The 23,230-nt window shown below is 43.4% G+C and overlaps 1 protein-coding gene across 1 annotated transcript; it reads left to right on the top strand.

Moving 5' to 3' along the window:
• Positions 1 to 557: 557 nt before the first annotated feature.
• On the top strand, positions 558 to 11,960 carry LOC110199593 (vomeronasal type-2 receptor 26-like). Its single transcript, XM_078148880.1, is given in 11 exon segments — positions 558 to 748; positions 3,166 to 3,257; positions 4,361 to 4,524; positions 5,525 to 5,647; positions 7,035 to 7,356; positions 7,359 to 7,849; positions 8,600 to 8,697; positions 8,699 to 8,813; positions 9,075 to 9,170; positions 9,336 to 9,354; positions 11,023 to 11,960. Coding segments are annotated over 11 exon segments (2,649 nt in total).
• The last annotated feature ends 11,270 nt before the right edge of the window (positions 11,961 to 23,230 follow it).

The following is a 23,230-nucleotide window of genomic DNA, read 5'->3' as shown; positions in this document are numbered from 1 at the left end:
TGGGCTAATCAACCCTCCATAAGGCCTTTATTGGAGGCACTCCCTTTTTCTCCATGACACCTTTCTCTCTCATACACATCCCCATACAACCCTTCACCCCCAACATAGGCCAAATACAGTGAAAAAGCAGGGTTGAAAGGAACCTCTGAGGCTATACGTGAACAAAAATTCCCCCTACAGCCCACCCAACAAGTGGTCATACAGCTTCTGCTTGAAGGCCTCCAGTGAAGGGGAACCCACTCGTCCTTGAGACATCCCGTTCCACTTCAGGGTAGTTACAATTGTCAGAAAGGCTTTCCTAACATCAAGCCCAAATGTATTTCTTTGCAATTTCCCTCTAATGCTCCTAGTTCTGCCCAACAACAAATATAAACTCGCTTCCCTGACCACCTTTTGAAAACATGAAGACATTTACAAACAATTCTGTGTTTTCTCTTCTACAGTCTAAATATCTTCAGTTCATTCAACCAGTCCTCAAACGGCATGACCTCAAGTCCCTTCCCTAGCCTGGTTGCCCTCCTCTGAACTTCTATCACTTCTGCTTTCCCTTAGTAGACATGACACTCATCAGCATTTTGGAAAGGTCACTGCCTGTGGATGGGGAAAGGTTTGGTGGACTCAGGGATCACTCAGACTGGCTAGACCTGGGTCCAGGGAACCCTGGAGATGGGCTCTGCCTGGCAGCTCTCAGCTGGGATGCTCCAGCTGCTTCATGGAACCCCCACTCTGGCCTTCAAGTTTTAATGTGGTATGATGTAATTCAGCAATTTCCTTCCTAATCTTCAGTACCCAAAACTGAACCCAAGATTCTGGATGTGGTCTCACTAGAACAAAGATTGGTGGGATTACAGACTCTCTTTACCTGGAAGCCATGCCTTTTCTAATGTATCCCAAGATCACATTAGGTTTGGGGGGTTTTTTGTTGTTGTTTTTGCCTGCTACATCACACTGCTAACTCGTAGTGAATTTCTAGTACAATAATCACCCGTCTCTTAATTTTTTAAGATTTTCTCTCTAGCCATGCCTTCTCCCCCACCTTGTATTTATAATATTGATATGAGCCCAAATGTAAGATTTTATACTTATTCCTATTAAAGTTTATGTTATTCCACTCATTCTCCTGGCTAATGGAGATATTTGTGGAGCTTGGCTGTTATCCACTCATTAGCAATCCACCAGTTTGTGTGATCAGCAAATGTGATAATCATGCCTTTATCCAAGTCACTGATAAGAAGGTTAAATGGCCCAGGGGCCAGGCACAGATCGCCCACTCCACTGGAGATATCCTTCCAACTTGAAACCATTAAGAAATACTCATGGATCTTGTCATTCATTCATCTGATTGCATCATCTAGCCCATATCACTTCATCTCACACGTAAGAATAGCATGAAACATTTTGTCAAACACTATGCCATACTCCAAGAAAACAGTATCTATGGTATCCCCCAGACTGGCAACCCTGGCAAAAAAGAGGAAATGAGTTTATTCTGTTCTTGGCAAGACCAGCTGGCTCCTTGAGATGACCATCTTCTTTCCAGGTTTTCACTAGCAATCCCTTTCATAATCCATTCCAGAACATGGCCAGAATCTGAAGTCAAGCTCCCTGGCCTACAGTTTACAGATTCTGCTTACTTCCCCTTTTTGCCCTTCTCCAATCTCATGGCACCTCTTCTATTCTCCATCATCTTTCTAATATCCCTGACAGTGGCTCCACAGTTGATTCTGCCAGTTCTATCCAGTCCCTAGCATGAAGTTCATCAGGCTTGGTTTGAAATGATCAAAGGCAAATAAAGGCTTTCTTTCTAGCTTTCCTAATAATTCTGCATATCAGTTCTCTGTTAGTCATTCTCATTCAGTCCAGCAAAAAGATTATTCTCCTGGCCATAGCACACAAGAACAAAGCTCTGCCTTCTTCCTTTTATCTGCTGTCATGACATCCACCCTGAGTACTATTCCGAATCCTTCTTTGATCTTGCTTTCTCCTAATAATAGATCCTAATTTGGGAACTGAAAGAGATCTTGGACCATCTAGTCCAGCCCGTGTGTTTTACAGATGAAGAAACTCAGGCACAGAGAAGTTAGGTCACTTGCCCAAGGCCCAGCATATAAGTGAAATAAAGAGGGAAAAAACCATGTGACCTTCACTCCTCTCACCAGTCTCCATCCCTTCTGAGCTTTAGCCCTTCCCATGCTGCTCTGATGGTAGGTTGTCAAGTACTATAGTCATCCTTCCTTATTTATTCCAGCTTCCATCTTCTGCATTACCTTTCAGATTTATGTTGGTCAATGCGTTTCCTCAGCATCCACACAGGTTTCTCTTAGACTTTTCCCATTTTTCTTTCTCATTGGAATTACTCCTCTTTCTATCTTCCGAATTTGATTTTTTGAATTTCCCATCAGTTCTAGGCTGATTTTTCCTGTATTTTATTGGATCCTATCTATCCTTCCTCTTCACCCTTTGAATTCTAGACTCCTGACATCTGAGGCGCTTGTAAGACCATGCCTAGATTTCTTCTCTTCTATAACAAATTCATTTATACCCAGAAACCAGGTCTTTCTGGCTGGTGTTGTTGTCATGCAGTCATGTCTGACTCTTCATGACCCCATTCGGGTTTTCTTACCAAATACACTGCAGAGGTTTGCCATTTCCTCCTCTAGCTCATTTTACAGATGAGGAAACTGAGGAAAATAGGGTTAAGTGACTTATCCAAGATCACACAGCTCGTTGGTGTCTGAGGCCAGATTTGAACTCATGAAGAGGAGTCTTCCTGACTCCAGGCCCAATGCTCTATCCACTGTGCCACCCAGCCGCCCACCTTGCTGGTAAGAAATAGATACAGAATAGTTATCCCCCTCATTTGCTCCTGCAACTTTTGATGGATGAAATTATAATTGAAACAAGTAAAGAAATTATTAACTTCTTCAATTGTGACAGAGAGAAAGCACCAGCAGATGCCCTCCAACTTCTGAAGGATGAAATTATAATTGAGACAAATGAAGAAAGTATTAGCTTCTTCCATTATGACAGACAGAAAGCACCAGCAGATGTCTAGATAGTTGAAGCCTACCCCTACCCTCACCCTGCCCACTACCATTGTACCAGGCCTCTGTGCCAGACTTGTGACCAGTTTCAGAAACTCTTCTATCTCCTCTTTGGGTCCAGGTGGTGTTTAGGAGACTCTAGTGACAACATCGCTTCTCTCTTTGCCCCCACTGATGCTCATGCAAATGCCCTCCACCAAGCTCCACCTTCTGGTTCGTGGACTTCATAAACAAATAAAGCTGTTTTCTACCAGCACCACCTTTTTACCTCTCCTTTTTCCTTTTGGATTAGGCCTATTCATCCACAGCCATATTCCAGTCATAAGTCTCGTTCGTTGCACTAAGTTGCAGGGTTAACTTTAAGGGGAAATTTACTTCCTTGTGTTCGCACATTTAAATCGCCTTTATGGTCACCCATGATGTGTGCATGTGTAACACTGCCAGTTACAGCTGCCACATTAGCTGATGTGCTCAACTATTTTTTCTGTGCTAAAAGAAACTATCAGGAGACCAGGTGGTTCATGAAGAAATGGCAGTGTTGTAAAAGAAAACTTTACCCCCGGTGCTAGTTGGAGCCTCAGAGAAAGCATTTGCACGGTGACTCTGGAGGGATGGATTAGGTGTGGTTGTTTTTGCTTCTCTTCCAGGGGACAGTGAGCCCTCCTGAGAACATGAGGGCAACCTCAGGAGAACCTTGGAACAAGTTCTGCCCAACTTCCGCCCAACTTCCACTTAGCCTAATTCTAGCTTTGCAGATTACAGGCTGCACTCAGACCCCAGAGGGTGTGGGACTATCAAGGGTGCAGGCTGAATCCTATATAAATACAGGCCTAAGAACTGGCTTTTGGGAAAGGTCCTTTCTATGGGGCAGGATGGGCCCTGCTCTGCATGGAGGGCCCTGGTGGAGAGTGGCAGGAGGGAACCACTTGCATACCAGGTTCCAGCTCCCCCTCAGGCTAAGGGCTCTGGTGCCTCACAGAGCTCCACCTCAGGCAGTGATGGAGCAAGGCAAGAAGCGACCTGGGGAGTGACAGGATATGAGCCGAGCTGCCTGGAGAAGAGCTGAGAAGGAAACCCAGGAGCTACAGCCACCAAGGAGCTCTTCAGGGGAAACAGCACAACAGACATGGTGCCAGAACCCCAAGTTAGGCTAACTCCAGCGGTGTCCCTAAAGCAATGACCCCTGAGCTCCAGAGCCACAGAGAAGAGCCACACTCCAGATGCCAGCAGGGCTCACTGGAGGACTGAAAACTACCAAGCACACACAGGAAGAGCCCATCGCTATGCTCTGCTCACTGCTGCTCCTTACCTCTCAGTCTCCTCCGTATCCCACTCTGTCCAGGCCTCATACCAACTGCCTGCCCCCAGCACCACTCACGACCTCTCTACTGATGATTGGGGCTGTCACCCCCTTACATGCCCAGCTTGTCCAACCAAGGATGACCTTTTGCCAGCCTCCAGCACAGCCCCCATGCCAACAGTGAGTCTTGCCCTTTATTCCTTAGGAAGGGCAAAAGGGAAGTGAGCAGGCATGCTTTGAGTGACAGGGTAGTGAGCACACTTGGGGGCTGAGCCAATTGTCCCCCTCCTGTGCCCTTCTTTGCCACGGTGAGGTTCTTCAAGGCAGCACCAGTCTTAATGGGCAGAATCTGGGCCCCTTGTAGGAGGTCTGGAGTAGTGAGCTGTGTACAATTCATTCATGAGACCTTTGGGGGACTGGAGGGGCAATAGTGAGGGGTGGTCACACTGCTGGATATGAAGTTTGACAGTGAAATTTTGTATGCTAGTCAATTTCACAGATTCACAGGAAGGAAAACTTGCCCTATCTACCCCTCGACAGAGACCATCTACTACAAGGAAGGGCCCCTAGCATCATAGATTCATAAGAATTCACTCTTCAAGTTGGGAGGGTCCTGTTGGCCATCTAGTCTACTCTTGTCCCTCCCACCTGTCCAATTCAGGAATCTCTCCTATCATATTGGTGGTGGTCACTCATTGTCCACTTGACAGGACAACCACTACCTCCCAATGCAGCGAGTTCAGTTTTTAAGCTAAAATCCACCTCTCTGAAACATCCCTTCTAGTTCTGCCCTAAGGGGCCAAGCAGGAAAACTGAAAAAATAAAAACTCAAAGTAGTCTTGTGGGTGGGACCAAGAGATCCATCCCTCACCTCTAGTCAAGGAAGAAAATAAGACTCACTTTCCCAAAGTCAGAAGAAATAAGGACAGCTTAATTCCTGTGCCTTTTTAGAAGCAAGACGTCCAAGGCTACAGCAGCTGTGATCCTAACCTGATTTTTTTTCCTCCCTGAGATTCAAGATTTGGTTTTTCCTGAATGCTCTGGGCATTCTCTTTGCCCCGGAGGAGGCTAACAGAGACCCCACCTTCCTGCCAAATGAAAAGGTGGGACTCTGACTCTATGACTCTTGTTTCTCTGGTGCCAAGGCCCTGGGGGCACTCTAGCTCTCCTATCTGGACAGCTCCTCCCTATATCCAACTTTGATTGCCACCCCAAGGACCAACTCCTGGGAATTATAGGGGGGATAACTTCCCCAGAGTCAGAACCCATGGCTGAGCTGCTCGCCATCTACAAAGTCCCTCAGGTGAGTAATTTCCCCAAAGCAGAGAAATAACAAGAGATTCCACCTCAGTTATCAGCATTCTTCTTCCTGTGGAAATGTACAGCTAAGTTCTTTCTCCCTATAATGTGTGCTCATTGAGGCATTTATGATGGATTTGCTTAAGCAATAATCACTAGAATTTCTATACCAACTTAAGAGATCTTCATGCAGGATACAACATTGATTAAAAGGAACAGTTTCCCAGAATGTTCCTAGTCCGTGGCAAAAAGGCTAAGAAAGAGGCCCAGCTGTTTTGCAGTCAGGCAACCAAGAGGTTACATTAATGACCAAAGCTTTAGTACCCTAAGCCAATTAAATCTCAAGGATAGTTTTAATACCCATTAAGGAAAAATTAGCCTGTCATGGGGCTTTGGGGAGAAGAGTGTAAAATAAGGTAGAGTTAGGAATTTGCCATCATCCATACTCCTATGGGTATGCCCAGCCTTGACCAGCACAAGCCCCAGAAATAAGAGTCAGTCTCTCTGATGGCATAAACCTAAGTGTCCATGATGGCTTTTTTCTACCAAGATCTTTAGAAAGTTTATGCCAAAGGCATAAGCTATGAAGCATTTTTAAAAGGAGAGGTGACCAGGATGTCCAGGGTTACAAGGCAACCCATTATAAGATCACTTTTGCCAACCACGAAAATGCGAAAAGTATTCAAAAGATCTCAGTGTTTGTCTGCAATGTACAACTTATGTGATCCTGAGGAAGCTGGTGCCACAGTGGATAGAGCATGGGGCCTGGAGTCAGGAAGATCTGAATACAAACCTACCCTCAGACACTCACTAGCTGGGTGGCCCTCTGAAAGTCATTTAACTTCTCTCTGCCTCAGTTTCCTTGATTGTAAAATGGGGAGAAAAGTAGCATTTGATAGGGTTGTTGTGAGGCTCAAATGAGAAAAAGTGCTTAGCACCATTCTTGGTACATACTAGGCACTATATAAATGTGTGTACCCTTTCCTTACCCTTAGTCAGGTCACAGTATTTCTAGGTCTCACTTCTTCATCTGCAAAATGGAGCTACTGGACATTTAGTTTAAGGTCCCTTCTAACTCTAAATCTCTGATGCTATGATACTTCTACTCTGGTGCCAGGATGTTCTCTTTAGGGCAATGTAAGTCTTGCAATGAATCCCTCCAAAGTGGTGGAATTAAGGGGAAAAAACTGATTTCTCAAAGAAGGAAAATTCATCTCTTAGCCATGCAACAATGAACTCTGGGAAAGGGCAAGTCATCTTGAAGATCAACTCAAGTGAGAAGTTTAGAGTAAGGTTTGGTCCCAGACAGCTACTAAGAGGACCCGACAAATATCAAGTCAAAAGCTGGGTTTTTCTGGCCAGGAACATTTGGCCTTTTTTTCTTTCCCCAGATAAGTCATGGATCTCAACATCCCCAGTTTTCTGACCGCCACCGGTTCCCCTCCTTCCTCCGCACAGTCCCCAATAGAGCCCACCAACCTCAGGCCATAGCCAAAATACTTGTCTACTTCAACTGGACCTGAGTGGGCCTGGTGGGCTCGGATAATGGTGCTTTTGAGTGGCTAGACCAGCAATTCCAGAAGGAGGTTGGAAAGAATGGCGGCTGTGTGAGCTTCTCAAAGAGGATAGATGGCCATGTCAACAATGTAGGTGATGTGGCTGACGCCATCCAGATTTCCACCGCCAACATGATTGCCTGTGATTGTTACCACATGTTACTATCATCCTAGCCAAAGCCCTTCAGGAGAAGAATGTTACCAACAGGATATGGTTTTTGTCTACTTCCTTCCTTTTGAATCCCTCAGTTCTGAGCAGGGAAGCCAGGCAGATGCTAAATGGAGGCCTATCTCTGGGGATACACTCAGGGCCAGTGCCTGGCCTCAAGCACTTCCTGTCCACTCTACGCCCAGCCACATACCCAGACAGCCACCTGATAAAGTTATTCTGGCAAGAGCTATTGGGCTGTACCTGGCCTGGTCCAAAGCTTGCTGGTCCTCAAGTAGCACGCATTGCCCAAAACTGCACAGAGCTGGAACAGCTAACACCCTCCCATCTGTCTGTACTGAAACTGGATGATTTAACTGCTACATACCAGGTCTACCGGGCATCCAAAGCCCTCCTGGTGGCCTATGAGAACCTGAGGGCCAGCCACCCTGGGGAGGGTCCACCTCATAGTGTCAAGGCAGGAGATGCCAGACCATGGCAGGTGAGAAAAATGCTAGGAATCTCTTTCCAAAATGTCCAACTCTGCCTTGGATAGGTTGACTCTCCATGGGGAGGAACATAAGGGAGGCCATGAGCAAGAGGAAACTGGCAAAAGAGGTTAAGAGGGCTTGGGATTCCATGGGGAAGGACCAAGATCAAGTGGAAGAGATGTAGGCACGAAAAGATTCTCTGTTACGGAGGCAATGTAGTGTAATGGAAAGAGAGACAGCCTCAGAGCTTTATTATTGTGTCTATCCTCTCAGCTTATAGTACAGGGAATGGCACACAATAGAAACCTAATCATAGCTATTGAATGGGTGATTGAAAGAATGATGCCAGAACCAAAATTCTTGACATTCCAAAAGATGATTATTTTTTGTGCATTTAGCACAGTGCCTGGCACACAGTATAGGCTTCATAAGTACTTGTTTCCTTCCTTTTTTTCTTCTTTCCTTCCTTCTTTTCTTCTTTCTTTCTTCCTTTTTGCTTTGCTTTTCTTCCTTTCCATAATCCTCAGTATACTTGAAAAATGGGAACAGGGTTGGGGCTGGGAATTGGAGGGCATGTGCACATATAGCATTTTGACCAGAATTTCTGAGTGTCTAGGGTAGAGGGGATCAGTTAGGTCTAGAGAAAGCCCCTGGGAATGCAGAATAGAAAGCAGCAGGTTTAAGATAGGAGCAAACTCAATATTCTGAGCCCTCTTTTGGCTGCCCCCTCCCACATCCTCTTCCATGTGCTCCTTCCTCAGATCCTACATTATTTAAGAAACATCCACTTCACTTCCCAAGCCCAGGAAGAGATCTTCTTTACTCAGGATGGAGAGATCCCAGCAGCATTTGACATCACATCCTGATCACACCTGGCAAACAGCCAAAGTGGGACACCTGGACTTCAGGGAGCCTTTAGGAAAAGAGCTAGTGATGAACAGCAGTGCTATCATCTGGGCAGAGGGATCTGGAAATGTGAGAACTGGAAAAGTCCACTGCCCAGATCAAAAATCATATCAACTTGCCAGAAGAAAATGTAAGTATAGGACCAGTTGCCTCAATCCAAATTCACCTGTGCTTCATTGCAATTCCCCCCAAGTAGTGAGAAATCAGAAATGTAGAGACTGGGGACCAGCTCTCTACAGAAAGCCTGACTCCTAATAATGACTGATAAGGATTCTTATTGCTTCTCCAAACCTCACCCAGCTCTCTCCCCTCTGTCTGCCTAACGAGCAGGTCCCTCTCTCACTCTGCAGTGAGAAATGTCCTCTCGGAACCTGGAAGTCAAATGTCCAGGGAAATCCAAGCTGTTGCTTTGAGTGTCTTATACATGTGGAGGACCATTTGAGGAAACTTAGGTTATTACCTCCAGAGAAGAATGAATAAATTAATAATTAAATGAATAAATTAATGAATAAATGAAAAAATAATTTATTAAGCCCTTACTACATGCAGAGCATTGTGCTAAGCACTGGAGATATACATAGGAAAAGCAAGTGTCCCTGCTCTCAAGGGGATCACATGCTAACTGAGGGAGGCAATACATAAGAAAGACCAGCTGCAATAAAGATGGAAAGCTGTGGAAGTCTTAGCAGAGAGTGGTAGAGCAGATGGCAAGAACAAAGGGGCTTAGGGCACATAGGCAGGTCAGGTGGTGGTACCTGTGGGATATGAAAGGCCTAGTGGAAGGCAGATGGTAACTCCCATAAAAAAAAATTCTTAGGAATTAAAGGTATAAAATAGGTATTAAAATACAAAACTGGGCCTAGGATCACCCTAATTTGGAAGTTCTCTTCCATGAGATAGATCCCAATTCGGCAACAAGTGACCAGCCATCCAGCCTTTGCTCAAAGACCTCCAGGGAGGGCAAATTCACCCTCTACTTTTGAATACCTCTCATTGTTGGGAAGCCTCTTTTTGTGACATCAAGCCTAAGTCTGCCTCTATCTAGCTTTGTCCTATTGCTGTTAGCTCTGCCCACTGCATCCCTCCTCTGCTTACTAGTCCTTAAAAACTTTAGAATGTAAAGCTGGATAGGATTATAGAGGTCATATAGCCCAACTTCCTCATTTTACAGAGAAGGAAACAGAGAAGCTCAGAGAAGAGTCATACAGGTGATAACTAGAATTCCATCCCATATCCTCTGACTCAATCCAACATTGTTTCCCATATGTTACACAGCCTTTCATCAAAGGATACAGCAAATTAATATGACAAGGGGCAGCTAGATGGTGCAGTGGATAGAGCACTAGCCCTGGAGTCAGAAGGACCTGAGTTCAAATCTGGCCTCAGGCACTTGACACTTACTAGCTCTGTGACCCTGGACAAGTCACTTAACCCCATTACCTAGCCAAAAAAAATTACTATGACAAGTTGAGACCTAACTGACAGTCCCAGATATTACAGAATCCTGACATCTGTGACTTTTTCCTAAACATGGAGGCAGCGAGGTTGTCCAGAATTTAGCACCTAGAAACCAGGACTCAGTCCAATAATGGGAGAAGGCATCATTCCCACAGTGTCTCCTCCAAAAGAGCTTTCAAAAATCACTTCATTACTAACTGACTGAGGGAAAGTTCTTCCCCAGTGGGAAAGTTCTCTCTGCTCCTACATCCCTTTCTCTGAGTAATCACTCAACTTCTCTTTTTGTCTCAGACACTGGCAGTTTCTAGGCATTAGCTAACAAGAGTCCCCAAGGAACCACAGAAAAGAGTGAATCTAAAGTCAGCAGTCCTGGGTTCAAAATCCCACCTTGACACTTGCTTCTCATGTGTCCTTGGACAAGCCCTCACCTCCTCAAGCCTCAGTTTCCTTGATGTAAAAAGAGGGAATTGGACTAGATGGTTTCTGAGGTCCCTTCCGACACTAAGTCTATGATCATGTACAAGGGCTAAATATTATAGGGCTAAATATAAACTCCTTAACTTGGGTTCAAAAATTAAATTGCACTAGTACAGGAAGGCGGGGACATAATGAGAAAGCAGTTCATACAGAAAATATCTAGTTATAGTGAACTACAAACACAATAAAAGCTAGCTGTGTCATGCGGCATCAAAAATAAAAACGGGAATATAGTCTGGTCTAATAGCAGTAGTATAGTGTCAAGAGCAAGGGGAGATTCACCACATAACTAAGGAAAATCTCCCAGTGTGAAAATTCTCTCCTCTTGCTGCTTTTATTTAACTCATTAGCCAACTTCTCTTGTGTATTTCAGACAGTGCCAGTTGCCTGAAGTGCCCAGAGGACCAATGGCCAAACTATGAGAAGGATCAGTGCATCCCCAAGATTCTCGACTTCCTCTCCTACAAGGAGCTCCTTGGTGTGGCATTAGCCTTCTGCACAACTCTCTTCTTTCTCCTTTCCCTGACCATCCTTGGCATCTTCATAGGGTATCACCACACTCCCATAGTCAGAGCCAACAACCACGGGCTAAGTTACCTTCTTCTCTGCTCCTTGGCACTATGTTTCCTCTGCCCATTCATGTTCATTGGCCACCCAGTATCCCTGACCTGTGCTCTGTGCCAGGCAGCCTTTGGGATTATCTTCACAGTCTGTGTGTCCACCACTCTGGCCAAGACCATCATTGTTGTATCTGCCTTCAGGGCCACTAGACCAGATACCAGACTCAGGAAGTAGGCAGGACCAAGTCTCCCCAATGCCATCCTCATTGGCTTCTCATTGGTCCAGGTTGTTCTGTGTATGTTCTGGGTCATAGGCTGGCCTCCAGTGCCCACGAACTCTACAGAGCCAGGGCCCAAAGTCACCATGCTGTGTGGTGCAGGGTCCTCAGAGCTCTTCTATGCTATGCTGAGCTACTTGGGCTTCCTAGCTCTGGTCAGTCTGGTGGTGGTCTTCCTAGCCCATCAACTGCCTGACACCTTCAGTAAAGCCAAACACATCACTCTCAGCATGTTGGTCTTCTCATGTGTCTGGATCTCCTTCATCCCAGCCCACCTGAGTGCTCAGGGCAAGGACACTGCGGCTGTGGAGATCTTTGCCATTTTGGGATCTGGGGCAGGCCTGATGGTCTATTTATTCTTCCCTAAGTGCTATATCATCCTCCTCCCGCCTGAGAAGAACACAAGGGATCAGATGATGGGCAAGAAGCATTTCAAGAAATGAAACCAACACTAGCCATTCTACTTTCTCCATCATAGAGAGACACCACCACTTTGTATCTCTTCCCCAAGCTATCAAGGAGAAGTCCCGACATTTCAAAAGGACAAATGTCACCCTTCTGGGTACAGAGTGATAAGTGAGGATACCACTCATGTAACATAGGAGTGTCCCCTGACAAAGGACCTCAGGAAAGGACGGCACAAAGACAATGGAGTGGATGTGAGGTCTACTCTTGGCAGCTCTCCTATGCAATGCTGTACGGTCATGGGAGCCTGGATTTACAGTAGGAGGTCATCTAATGTGAGTGATTCATTTTACAGATGAGGAAACTGAAGTTAAGCAACTTACTAAAGGCACACAGGTGATAAATTACAGAGTCAAGATTTGAACTCGGATTACTTCAAATACTGTGCTTCTTCCGCTATATGGCCTGAGCCTAGGTGTCTCAGAAGATAGAGCTCTGCTCCTGAGTCAAGGAAGACTTGTGTTCTTCTTGATTCTTCTACTTATTACCTGTGTGAACCTGCAAGTTAGATAAACAGACCATCTATGCCACTAACTGAACTACAGATAAAAACATTAAAACTCCAAAGAGGCAAGTAAAGATGCCCAAGCAATTCCTGGAGACCAGGTTCCAACATAGAACCATTAATGACTACATTTTGAGCACAACCATAAATGTAGTTTCAAATTTATTTGATTGTATCCTTGTCTAAATCATAAAGAAGAAAAAGAGTTGAGTAAGAGGGGGTGGTGACTTCCTGCTAAAGGTTGTCAGGTTGCCTAACTGTAAACCAACCATGAACAACAGTAACAGTAACAACAGTCTGCTGCTTCCTTGGGGAATGGAACCAGGCCATAACAGAACCAATCTTAGTGACTCGTGTAAGGATAAATGATGATACCAAAAGGACACATTCCTAGGGATGATGATTTCTGAGGCAAAAAGCCAAACACCAGGCACTGGTGGTGTTTTAACCACGACTATTGAATGAAGATAGGATTTGAGGAGAGGACAGATCTGAGATTCAATTAACTACCTCAGCAGATGGCATCTGAGAATGGAACTGACTTTTTGGAATCAAAATTTAAAATAGCAAAATGGTAGCCTAGACTAGGAGTGGAATAAACTTGACAAGGGCCAGTAAAAATTTTATCTGCCTAATGTTTTGAAAACCTGAGCATAAGGGCTTAAAATCCAAAACTGAAGGAGAGAGAAACTGTCCATATATGTCTCCTAAGCCAGATACAAGAAAAAAATTAGCATGGACAATTGAGGTGAATAGCAAAAGAGATGGACAATTCACAGTAAATGGTATGATGGGAAGAGCTCTGGCTCCAGAGTAGTAAGCATGGATTCAGATACTACCTCTGACACCACCTTGTGACTATGGAGCTCCATTTCTATATCTGTCAACAGGGATGTTTGGACTAGATTTCTCTGAAGTCCCTTCTGGTTCTAAAGCTATGACCTAATAAGAAGAGAGCTATCAATGACCCCCACAGTCTCAGATGTTCATGAACAAATCCATAAAAAGAAAAGACATTGCTTTCTGGATTTTTGGTCTTTTTTAAGCCTAAGTCCCATAACTGCTGTTAAGATTGACATAGCTAGCATAGGCTTCAAGCACTTAGGCTCAGCTCCAACATCATGAGGCACAGGAGTCAAAAAGAGATGCTTATGATATGAGTTTATAATGCTATAATGCTTCAGGGTTCACAAAGTGCTTTGCAGCTAATATGGAGAAGAGGCAAAAAGAAAAAAAAATATTTTAGGGTCTTTCAGTGTGTAGTAATTGATCTCTCACATTTCTTTAACATATTTTCACATTCAAACATCACAAGAAAACTAGAAGGCAGATTTCATTACTGTTTAGTCATTTAAGTCCTGTCCAACTCTTTGTGACCCTATTTGGGGTTTTCTTAGCAAAGATACTGAAGTGGTTTGCCTTTGCAGGGCTACTGATCTACCTTTAGTGTCTACCCAACTCTCACCTGTGGCTCTAAGAAGCTGTAGCATGAACAGTGGCCACACCCTGGTAAAAATCCATCTCAACAAACGGGCTGAGAGTAACCAATAGACTTCAAACTTGTCAGTGAAATAGGGGAAAGTCTGCCCCAGGCATGTGAAGACTTCCCCCAGTGGAATGGCTGAATGGGGGGCAGCTACGTGGCACAGTGGATAAGCTCTAGCCTTGGAGTCAGGAGGACCTGAGTTCAAATCGGCCCTCAGACACATGACACTTAGTAGCTGTGTGACCCTGAGCAAGTCACTTAACCCTGATTGCCTCACCAAAAAGGCCAAAAAAAAAAAAAAGAATGGATGAATGAGAACAATTTGCTCCAACAGCCATAAAGGCAGCTGAAACAGGTGCTTAGAATTGTTCAGATAACAAAGATACCAATGTCATCCACTGTACACTGGGCTATCATCAGTAACCCTGACTTTCATCTTACCACTGAACTTTGATGACTCTGTGAAGGGTTAATGTATAAGATCTTCCCTATCCACAGCCTAAGCCAAAGGACAAGGAATTTCCCTAATGTATTATTCTGGGATTTGTTTCAACCCAGACCCACCTTGGGGAACTATTCCTTTAAAAACAGGTCTTGAGGTAAACATCCAGGGACTTGGCCAGTTCCTGCATATTGACCTGAGACATTTTTGACATAACAAAGATTGTTCTTGAGGTTGGAGAGTTTTGGCCAAAACTTTCAGGTCCTTAGGATCAATCACCTGTTCCTTGGCTCCCTGCCTTCTTTGTGTAAGGATGATAAAAAGAGTCTTTCTTGGGAAAGCGACTTGGGGAGTCTCCCTGGGAGAGCACGCTCTGCCGTAAGGACTTTCCCAACTGAGTCCCTGACGGCTGTGATACAGGACTCCCCCAGCCAAAGGATCAGGAGTTGGTGCTTCCTTGGATTGGCGATGTATTTCTTCTTCTTTATCTCTCTATCTTTCTGTTAATAGTCTTTGTTTCTAAGATGCATAATGATATGTAATCACAATCATGTGCATGTATGCTTATAATTATTATCATTATTAAATCATTTATAAGCTAGGAAAAGTGTGAATGTGTCTTTGTGGTTATAGATTCAAACCTGTGAAACAAATCATAAGTGCTGTGCATCCCATAACACCTTACTGTTACACTCTAGAAGAGGGAGGGAGGCTGACAACTTTGCACAGCCCTGCTTCACTTAAATTCAATTCATGCACAAGTTAAGATATCACCTATCATCCAGTCTTTTACTCCAATATCTTGATATCATTAGTCCTCTTCAAAAACAAAGAATAAACAAACAACAATTTACATCTATATGTAGAAATGTAAAAGATTGTAATTACATGCTGAAAGAAAGCATGTGTCCTTATATACATTATCTTCTCCTTCAGAATGTAAGCTTCCTATGAGAAGCAATTGTTTCATTCATTGCATTTGTATCTCTATCACCTAGACCTGTGCCTAACATATAGTAGACACTTAAAAAAATGTTTGTTGATTGATTAACTGGACTAGTCCCAGGTCACACAAAGAGAGCAGCAATCCTGTCTTGATTAAGATATAAGGACATGGGGGTGGGAGCAGAGCCAATATGGCTAAGTAAAAGCAGTGACTTGCTTAAGCTCTCCCCCAAACCCCTCCAAAAACCTGTAAAAATGGCTCTAAAAAATTCTAGAGCAGCAGAACCCACAAAAAGACAAAGTGAAACAAATTTCCAACCCAAGACTACCTGGAGGGTCAGCAGGAAAAGTCTCTTATGCCAGGCTGGGAGAGGAGCACAGTTCAGCATGGGCACAAGGCGAAGACCAGGCTTCAGCGAACCTGGAACAGACCTCAGGGGACTGAATCATGGGCAGCTGTGGCAGTTTCCAGACTTCTCAATCCACAAATACCAAGGACAACTTGGAAGGTCAGTAGAAAAGGTCTGTCGACCATGGTGAGAGAGGAGCTTGGTCTAGCCCCAGTCCCAGTGCAGCCCTGGGGTGGCAGCTACTTCTGGAGCTCTCAGCCCACAGATGGAGAGAGGATCAAGTGGCTGATCAAAAGGGTATTGCACGGATCTCCTTGCTGGCACTGAGGCAGGATTCTCTTGCTTTACCCTTGCTTGGATCTGGGTTGCAGTTCTGGTGGTGGTCCTGGGGTGAGGAGAAGCATTGGCATGGTGAAGCTTGTGGTGGCAGTGAAGAGGGAATCCTCCTCACAGTTCCAAGGCAGAAAAGAGTGCATGTGATCATTCATAGCAACAGCACAGGCCAGGAAAGGAGTAAACACCTCATCTTTGATCATACCGCCTTGAAAGAACTGAGAATTTACAGGTCCCTAGAAGTATCTCTGAAAACAGCTGCACAAAATCCCCAAAGCTTGGGACAATGCATTCTCCACACTGGAAGCAGACCCCTACCTTAACAAAGAGTTTAAAAGTCAGATAATTGGCTGGGAAGATCAGCAAACAGCGCAAAAAAGTCAGACATAGAATCTTACTTTGGTGACAAAGAAGATCAAAACATACAACCAAAAGAAGACAACAAAGTAAAAGCTCTTACATCCAAAGCCTTCAAGAAAAATATGAATCAGTCTCAGGCCATGGAAGAGCTCAAAAAGGAGTTTGAGAAGCAAGTAAGAGAAGTAGAGGAAAAACTGGGAAGAGAAATGAGAGTGATGCAAGAAAATAATGAAAAACAAGTCAACAGCTTGCCAAAGGAGACCCAACAAAATACTGAAGAAAATAACACCTTAAAAAATAGCCTAACCCAAGTGGCAAAAGAGGTCCACAAAGCCAATGAGGAGAAGAATGCCTTAAAAAGCAGAATTGGCCAAATGGAAAAGGAAGTTCAAAAGCTCACTGAAGAAAACAGTCCCTTAAAAATTAGAATGGAGCAAACGGAAGCCAGCAACTTTATGAGAAATCAAGAAATTGTAAAACAAAACCAAAAGAAAACTAGAAGACAATGTGAAATATCTCATTGGAAAAACAACTCCAGGAGAGAGCCAGGAGAGATAATTTAAAAATTATTGGACTACCTGAAAGCCATTATCAAAAAAAAAAAAAAGAGCCTAGAAATCATGTTTCAAGAAATTATCAAGGAAAACTGCCCTGATATTCTAGAACCAGAGCATAAAATAGAAATGGAAAGAATTCACCAATCACTTCCTGAAAGAGATCCCCAAAGGAAAACTCCTAGGAATATTATAGCCAAATACCAGAGTTCCCAGGTGAAGGAGAAAATATTACAAGCAGCCAGAAAGAAAGAATTCAAGTATTGTGGAAACACAATCAGGATAATACAAGATTTAGCAGCTTCTACATTAAGGGACCAGAGGGCTTGGAATATGATATTCCAGAGGTCAAAGGAGATAGGATTACAACCAAGAATCACTTACCCAGCAAAACTGAGTATAATCTTCCAGGGGAAAAAATTGACATTCAGTGAAATAGAGGACTTTCAAGCATTCTTGATGAAAAGACTAGAACTGAATAGAAAATTTGGCTTTCAAATACCAGACTCAAGAGAAGCATGAAAAGGTAAACAGCAAAGAGAAATCATAAGGGACTTAATAAATTTGAACTGTTTATATTCCTACACAGAAAGATGATATTTGTAACTCATGAGACCTTTGTCAGTATTAGGCTAGTTGGAAGAATATATATATATATATATATATATATATATATATATATACATTGTTGGTAATGAGAAGGTCATGAGATACATAAGTCTTCAGTAGTAAATGACCATTGCTATTGTTTTCAATTCCATAACTCCCAAGGACTCCTTGCTATGTCTGGTAGACTGTGCCTACTCTTTTTAAAAAATTTTTTTAATTTTTAATTTTATTTTTTGGTTGGGCAATGGGGGTTAAGTGACTTGCCCAGGATCACACAGCTAGTAAGTGTTATGTCTCTGAGGCCGGATTTGAACTCAGGTCCTCCTGAATCCAGGGCTGGTGCTCTATCTACGACTGTGCCTACTCTTTCATTAAAGTCACCCAGAATTGTAAGCTTGTCCTTTTTCAGCACATTGATCATGAAGGTTTCTAGGTCTTCATAAAATTTTTCTTTAACCCCATCAAGGTTTGTTATGGTGGGAGCATAGGCACTGATGACGGTGGCATGGCCCTTTCCTGCAAATGGCAATCATATTTTCATGAATCTGTTCACTCCTTTTGGTAGGCACATAAGCTTGTTGACTAGATTAGTTTTGATTACAAAACCAGAGTGTGGCCACTGTGCATGCTACAGCTTCTTGGAGCCACAGATGAGAGTTGGGTGAATTAGGGGGACACCAAAATTGGAAAGTAGCCTTGAAAAGAGCTAGGCAGCCCTCATATTCATACTGAGGTACTAGTCTTCCCTGGACACACTCCACACCACAATGATAATGAGGAAGATAAGGAGGTTTTATAGAGGTTGGAATATAATAAACAAGTTTTTTTTTTCCTGCTGCTGCTAGATAAAAATAATAAAGGCATAAATGTGAACCAGGGGGAGATCTAGGACCTTGTCTTCTTTTCCATAGCTTTCATTCTTGCTCATATCATTTGCATGCCACTCAGGATTTTGAGAGCAAAGTGGGCTACCCAGCCTTAGCCTTCACGTAATGCTAGAATTTTGTTTCTTTTGGCAAAGTCCTTAATTTGGGTTTAGGGGAGGCCCAAAATCCATATCAAGAATTAAAAGGAATTTCTAATGCTAAATCAGATAGTTGCTTGAAACCACGGACTTTTAATGTTCTTTTCTTTTCTGCACAAACTATACTTGTCTTTGATCTCCTACTAGTCCATATATTCCATGGGGTCAGGGACCATAGTATCTGTAGACTATTGATCAGCACAGTACAACTAGAGCCTGAGGACCTGGGTTTAAATCCCAGATAGTTAAAATAGAATAGAATGGAATGAAATGTGAATAGGGAGAATGACTAGAATATTGATTTCCATCTTCCCTCACCAGTGCTTTTTGTGTCATCATGAGAGCAGAACAGTAGCAGCTTGGGAATAGAGAACACACTGAAAATTGGAAGAAGAATTCTAATTGAAGAGTGAATCAGAGCTCTCAAAGTAGGAAAAAATCTGCCTCAGCCCCAAGCATCATTTTCCAGACTTAACTTCTTTTCTTTTCCATTTGCCTGATTGGGCAGCCTGGCATTCAACTAAATGCCAGAGCCCGAGCTGTTCAAACTGAATTAAACACCTTTTAAATATCACCATAGTAGGTTATGGCACAGTGGGTAGAGTGCCAGGCCTAGAGTCAGGAAGATTCATCTTTTTGAGCTCAAATCTGGTCTTAGACACTTAGCAGCTGTGGGACACTGGGCAAGTCATTTATCACCTGTAAAATGAGCTGGAGAAGGAAATAGCAAACCACTCCAGTATTTTTGCTAAGAAAATCCAAAATGAGATCAATGGAGAGTCAGACATCTGAAAACATCTGAACAACAACAACAACAAAAATAAAAACAAAACCATGACAGGTCATAATGACAAAAGAAGGCTAGATGTGTAGACAGATGACCTGGTTTCAAAACCAAGACCCGTCATTTACATTTCCTTAAGCAATTTCCTCCCTCTCTCTAGGTTGAGTTTATTTATCTGGACACTGATTACATTTGATTACTTGATCTTTAAGGCCTTCCCCCGTCTAAGTGCTATGATCCTTTTATCTGACTCATCTTTGTATCTTTCACAAGCCCAGTATAGGGGATGTGATTGGAGAAGGATGTGGGCAGAAGATAGTTGAAATGACTGACCCCTCATTCAGAGCTCCATCCCTGGGAGCCTTCAGAAGCTGCTAAATGAAAAATGAGAACTCCACAAGGTTTACCAGCAGGACAGGTTGGCCATCTCTAAGAAGACAGTGTTTAATTCCATCAAAAGTAAAGTGCAAGTGAAGTTAAGTTAAAGAAATGCAGGATTCTTGGCTCAGTAAGAAGGCAGATGAAATTCAGTTTTATTCAGACAGTGAATCCAAAGCACTTTTATGATGCTCTGAAGGCCATTTGTGGGCCAAAGGCCTAGGATGCACATCAACTACTCAGTGCTGATGGAGCCACATTGATTAGTGATAAGGACATGAACCTGGAGAAATGGGCTGAACACTTCCATAGTGTTCTCAACAGACCATCACCAATCAATGCTGAAGCCACTGATCATTTACCTCAGGTTGAAGTCCATCCCTCCCTAGCTGAACTTCCAACTGCAGAAGAGGCTTTGAATGTCATTTCATTCCTCTCATGTGGCAAAGACTGGTGCTGATTTCTATTCCAGCTGAGATTTACAAGGCAGGTGGTCTGCCGCTCATACAAAATCTGACTGAAATTTTCTGGGTTATATGGCAAGAGGAGGTTATCCCCCAGGAGTTCAAGGAAGCCTCCATTTTCCATCTCTATAAAGGTAAAGAAATGTATTGCCCTGTAACAATCACAACAAGGGGAAGAGGTCTCTCTCTTAATGATTGTTGGCAAGATTCTTGTCAGAGTCCGCCTTCATAGGCTGGAAGATGGTCATCTACCTGGTACTTGCTACCTGACAACTCCAGGAGAAATGCCAGGAGCAGAACGAAGGTCTGTACACAACATTCATTGATCTGACCAAGGCCTTTGATACTGTCAGTTGTGAGGAAATGGAAAATTATGGCAAAATGTGGGTGCCTGGGGAGGTTCATCAGCATTGTACATCAGTGTGCTTGCATGGGTTCCGGATAACAGATGATGCTCTCACACTTTCCCAGTCCCCAGCAGAATGAAGCGGGGCTGGGTGCTTTCTCCCATGCTTTCAACAATGTTGTCAGACACCTTCAACAAGGACAAAAATGGCATCGAGATCAGCCGCTGCACTAACACTAGATTATTTAACTTGAAAACGCTACAAGCCAAGACTAAAGTGAAGGGAGAACTGGTGCACTTTTCGTTCACAGATGATTAGGCACTCAACCGCAGCCTCTGAGGCCAAGATGCAACAATGTAACGATGCATCGATTCTCTGCCGCTGGCACTAATTTTGGCCCAACAATTAACACCAAGAAAACACAGGTTCTTCACCAGCCAGCACCATACCAGCCATACATGGAACCATCAGTTACAGCAAATGGAGAAATTTTGAAAGTTGTGGATAAGTTCACTTACCTTAATAGCATATTTCCTAGGAATGTACATATAGATGAAGATATTGACACGCACATCGCCAGAATTAGCTTAGTGTTTGAGAGGCTCCAAAAGAAAGAGAGGGAGAGAAAAGATACTAAGCTGCCTATCAAACTGAAGGTCTAGAGGGCCATTGTGCTGATGTCATTGTTGTATGCCTGTGAAACCTGGAGTTTCAGTGCCATGCCAGGAAACTGAATGGTTTTTGTTTGAATTGTCTTAGGAAGATTCTGAAGATCATTTGGCAAGATAAGTAAGATACTAGACACTGAGATGCTTTCTTGAGCTAAACTGCCAGCCATTCAAACTCTGCTGCAGAGAGCACAACTCTGACCGGCTGATGGCACTGTTTGAATGGCAACCATATGTTTGCCTAAAGGACTATTTTAAAGAGAACCCACACAAGGCAAGAGTTCACATGAAGGTCAGAAAAGCAATACAAGGACACTCTCAAGGTCCTCTGAAGAACTTTGGAATAAATTCTGAGACACGGAAGACACAGGCAAAGGACCTCCCAGCATGGAGTGCCCACATCAAAGAAGGTATTGTGCTCTGTGAGCAAAGCAGAATTGCAGCAGCTCAAAAGAAACATTAGATGTGCAAAGTTAGAGACATCTCCAGTGCAAATGTTCATGTGGACTATTTGTGCCCGACCTGTGGTAGGACCTTCTGAACTCATGTTGGTCTGACCAGCCATAGTCAGACGCACTGTACCTTGACTCCAACACAGTGATGCCATTTTGGTCCTCTCTGAGAATGAAGGACAACAACCAGCCAATCATTATGCTACATAGAGTGCCAGTCTTCTGACTCTCTGCTCTACTGATCAAGAGTATTTTGTAATTCAACAAAATAAAATTCAATGAAACATTTATTAAATGCCTACTATGCAAATGAGTTCCCAATTTGGATTTGGGGACCATAAGATCTATATAACAAGGTTTTTTTTAACATTTTCTTTTTTAAATGAATTTCATTTTGTTATTTTTCAATTACATTTCAAAAATTTTTAACATTCATTTTTTAAAAATTTTGAGTCCCAAATCCCCTACCTCTATCCCATCCTTGAGAAGCCAGTTAATATGATACCCATTATACCTGTGAAGTCATGCAATGCATATTTCCATATTAGCCATATCTGCATAATAAGTTAAAGAGCATTTACAAGGAATTTCTAATGCTGAACAATATGGTTTCTTGGGACAATGAACTTCAAGTTGGTACCAAAAGAACAAACAATTTTAACCTTTAATTGACTGCCATTAGTGGCTATGCATTTAATGTGTTCATCCCATCGTTTATAAGAAGAGGATTTCTGACCACCATACCTTAGTAATTTTGCCCTCTACTCAAGTTCCCAGGCCACACATTTTCCCTGTGGATGTGACTTCTTGAATACCACTTGGTCATGTGTATTCTGTGTTCTCCTTGGGTTTCTGACTAGCTACCAGAAGTGCATACGTTGGTGGGGGTTACAAGGCTATAGTTTTTAGTGGGCACAGACCTACAGAATTCCTTGAACCGGAAGTATCTTTTCTTGGGGCCCACATTTTTCACCAGGTTGCAGTTCTGACTCTGCCAATGGCCCCACCACCAAGTACCTAACTCCTTCCTCTCCCCTGCCTTTTCAGCGTCTCTTTGTTTAGATGTTGTCTTGCCCTATTAGAATGTAAGCTTCTTAAGGACTGGGACTATCTTTCCCTTTGCTTCTATTTGCACTGTCAGCCCTTAGCACAATGCCCGCACATAGTAAGTGCTTAGTAAATCTTGTTCCCTGGCTTGTAAGAGGGAATGGCCTAGCAGAGATAAGACAATGGCTAACATTCTCATATCTCCTTAAGGTTCGGACAGTACTTTACATATATCACTGCCTATGATCCTCATAACAAGCCTGAGAGATAAATAATGCAGATATTATCTCCATTTGACATACAAGGAAAACTGAGGGCCTTGGGCTAACAGGCATGCTCTTGATCACACAGCCAGTATTAGTGATAGCATTCAAACCCAGGTCCCTCCTGGCTCCGAAACCAGCATTCATTCCTCTCCATAATGATGCCTTCTCCACAAAGGTTGTTAACCACTGCTCTACCATCTTCAGCCCTATTCTATTGCCCACTGAGGTCCTTCC

Source organism: Phascolarctos cinereus, unplaced genomic scaffold, assembly GCF_003287225.1.
Source record: "Phascolarctos cinereus isolate Bilbo 61053 unplaced genomic scaffold, phaCin_HiC Scaffold_9;HRSCAF=440, whole genome shotgun sequence".
Classification (NCBI taxonomy): domain Eukaryota; kingdom Metazoa; phylum Chordata; class Mammalia; order Diprotodontia; family Phascolarctidae; genus Phascolarctos; species Phascolarctos cinereus.
This window is presented reverse-complemented; position numbering and strand designations above follow the sequence as displayed.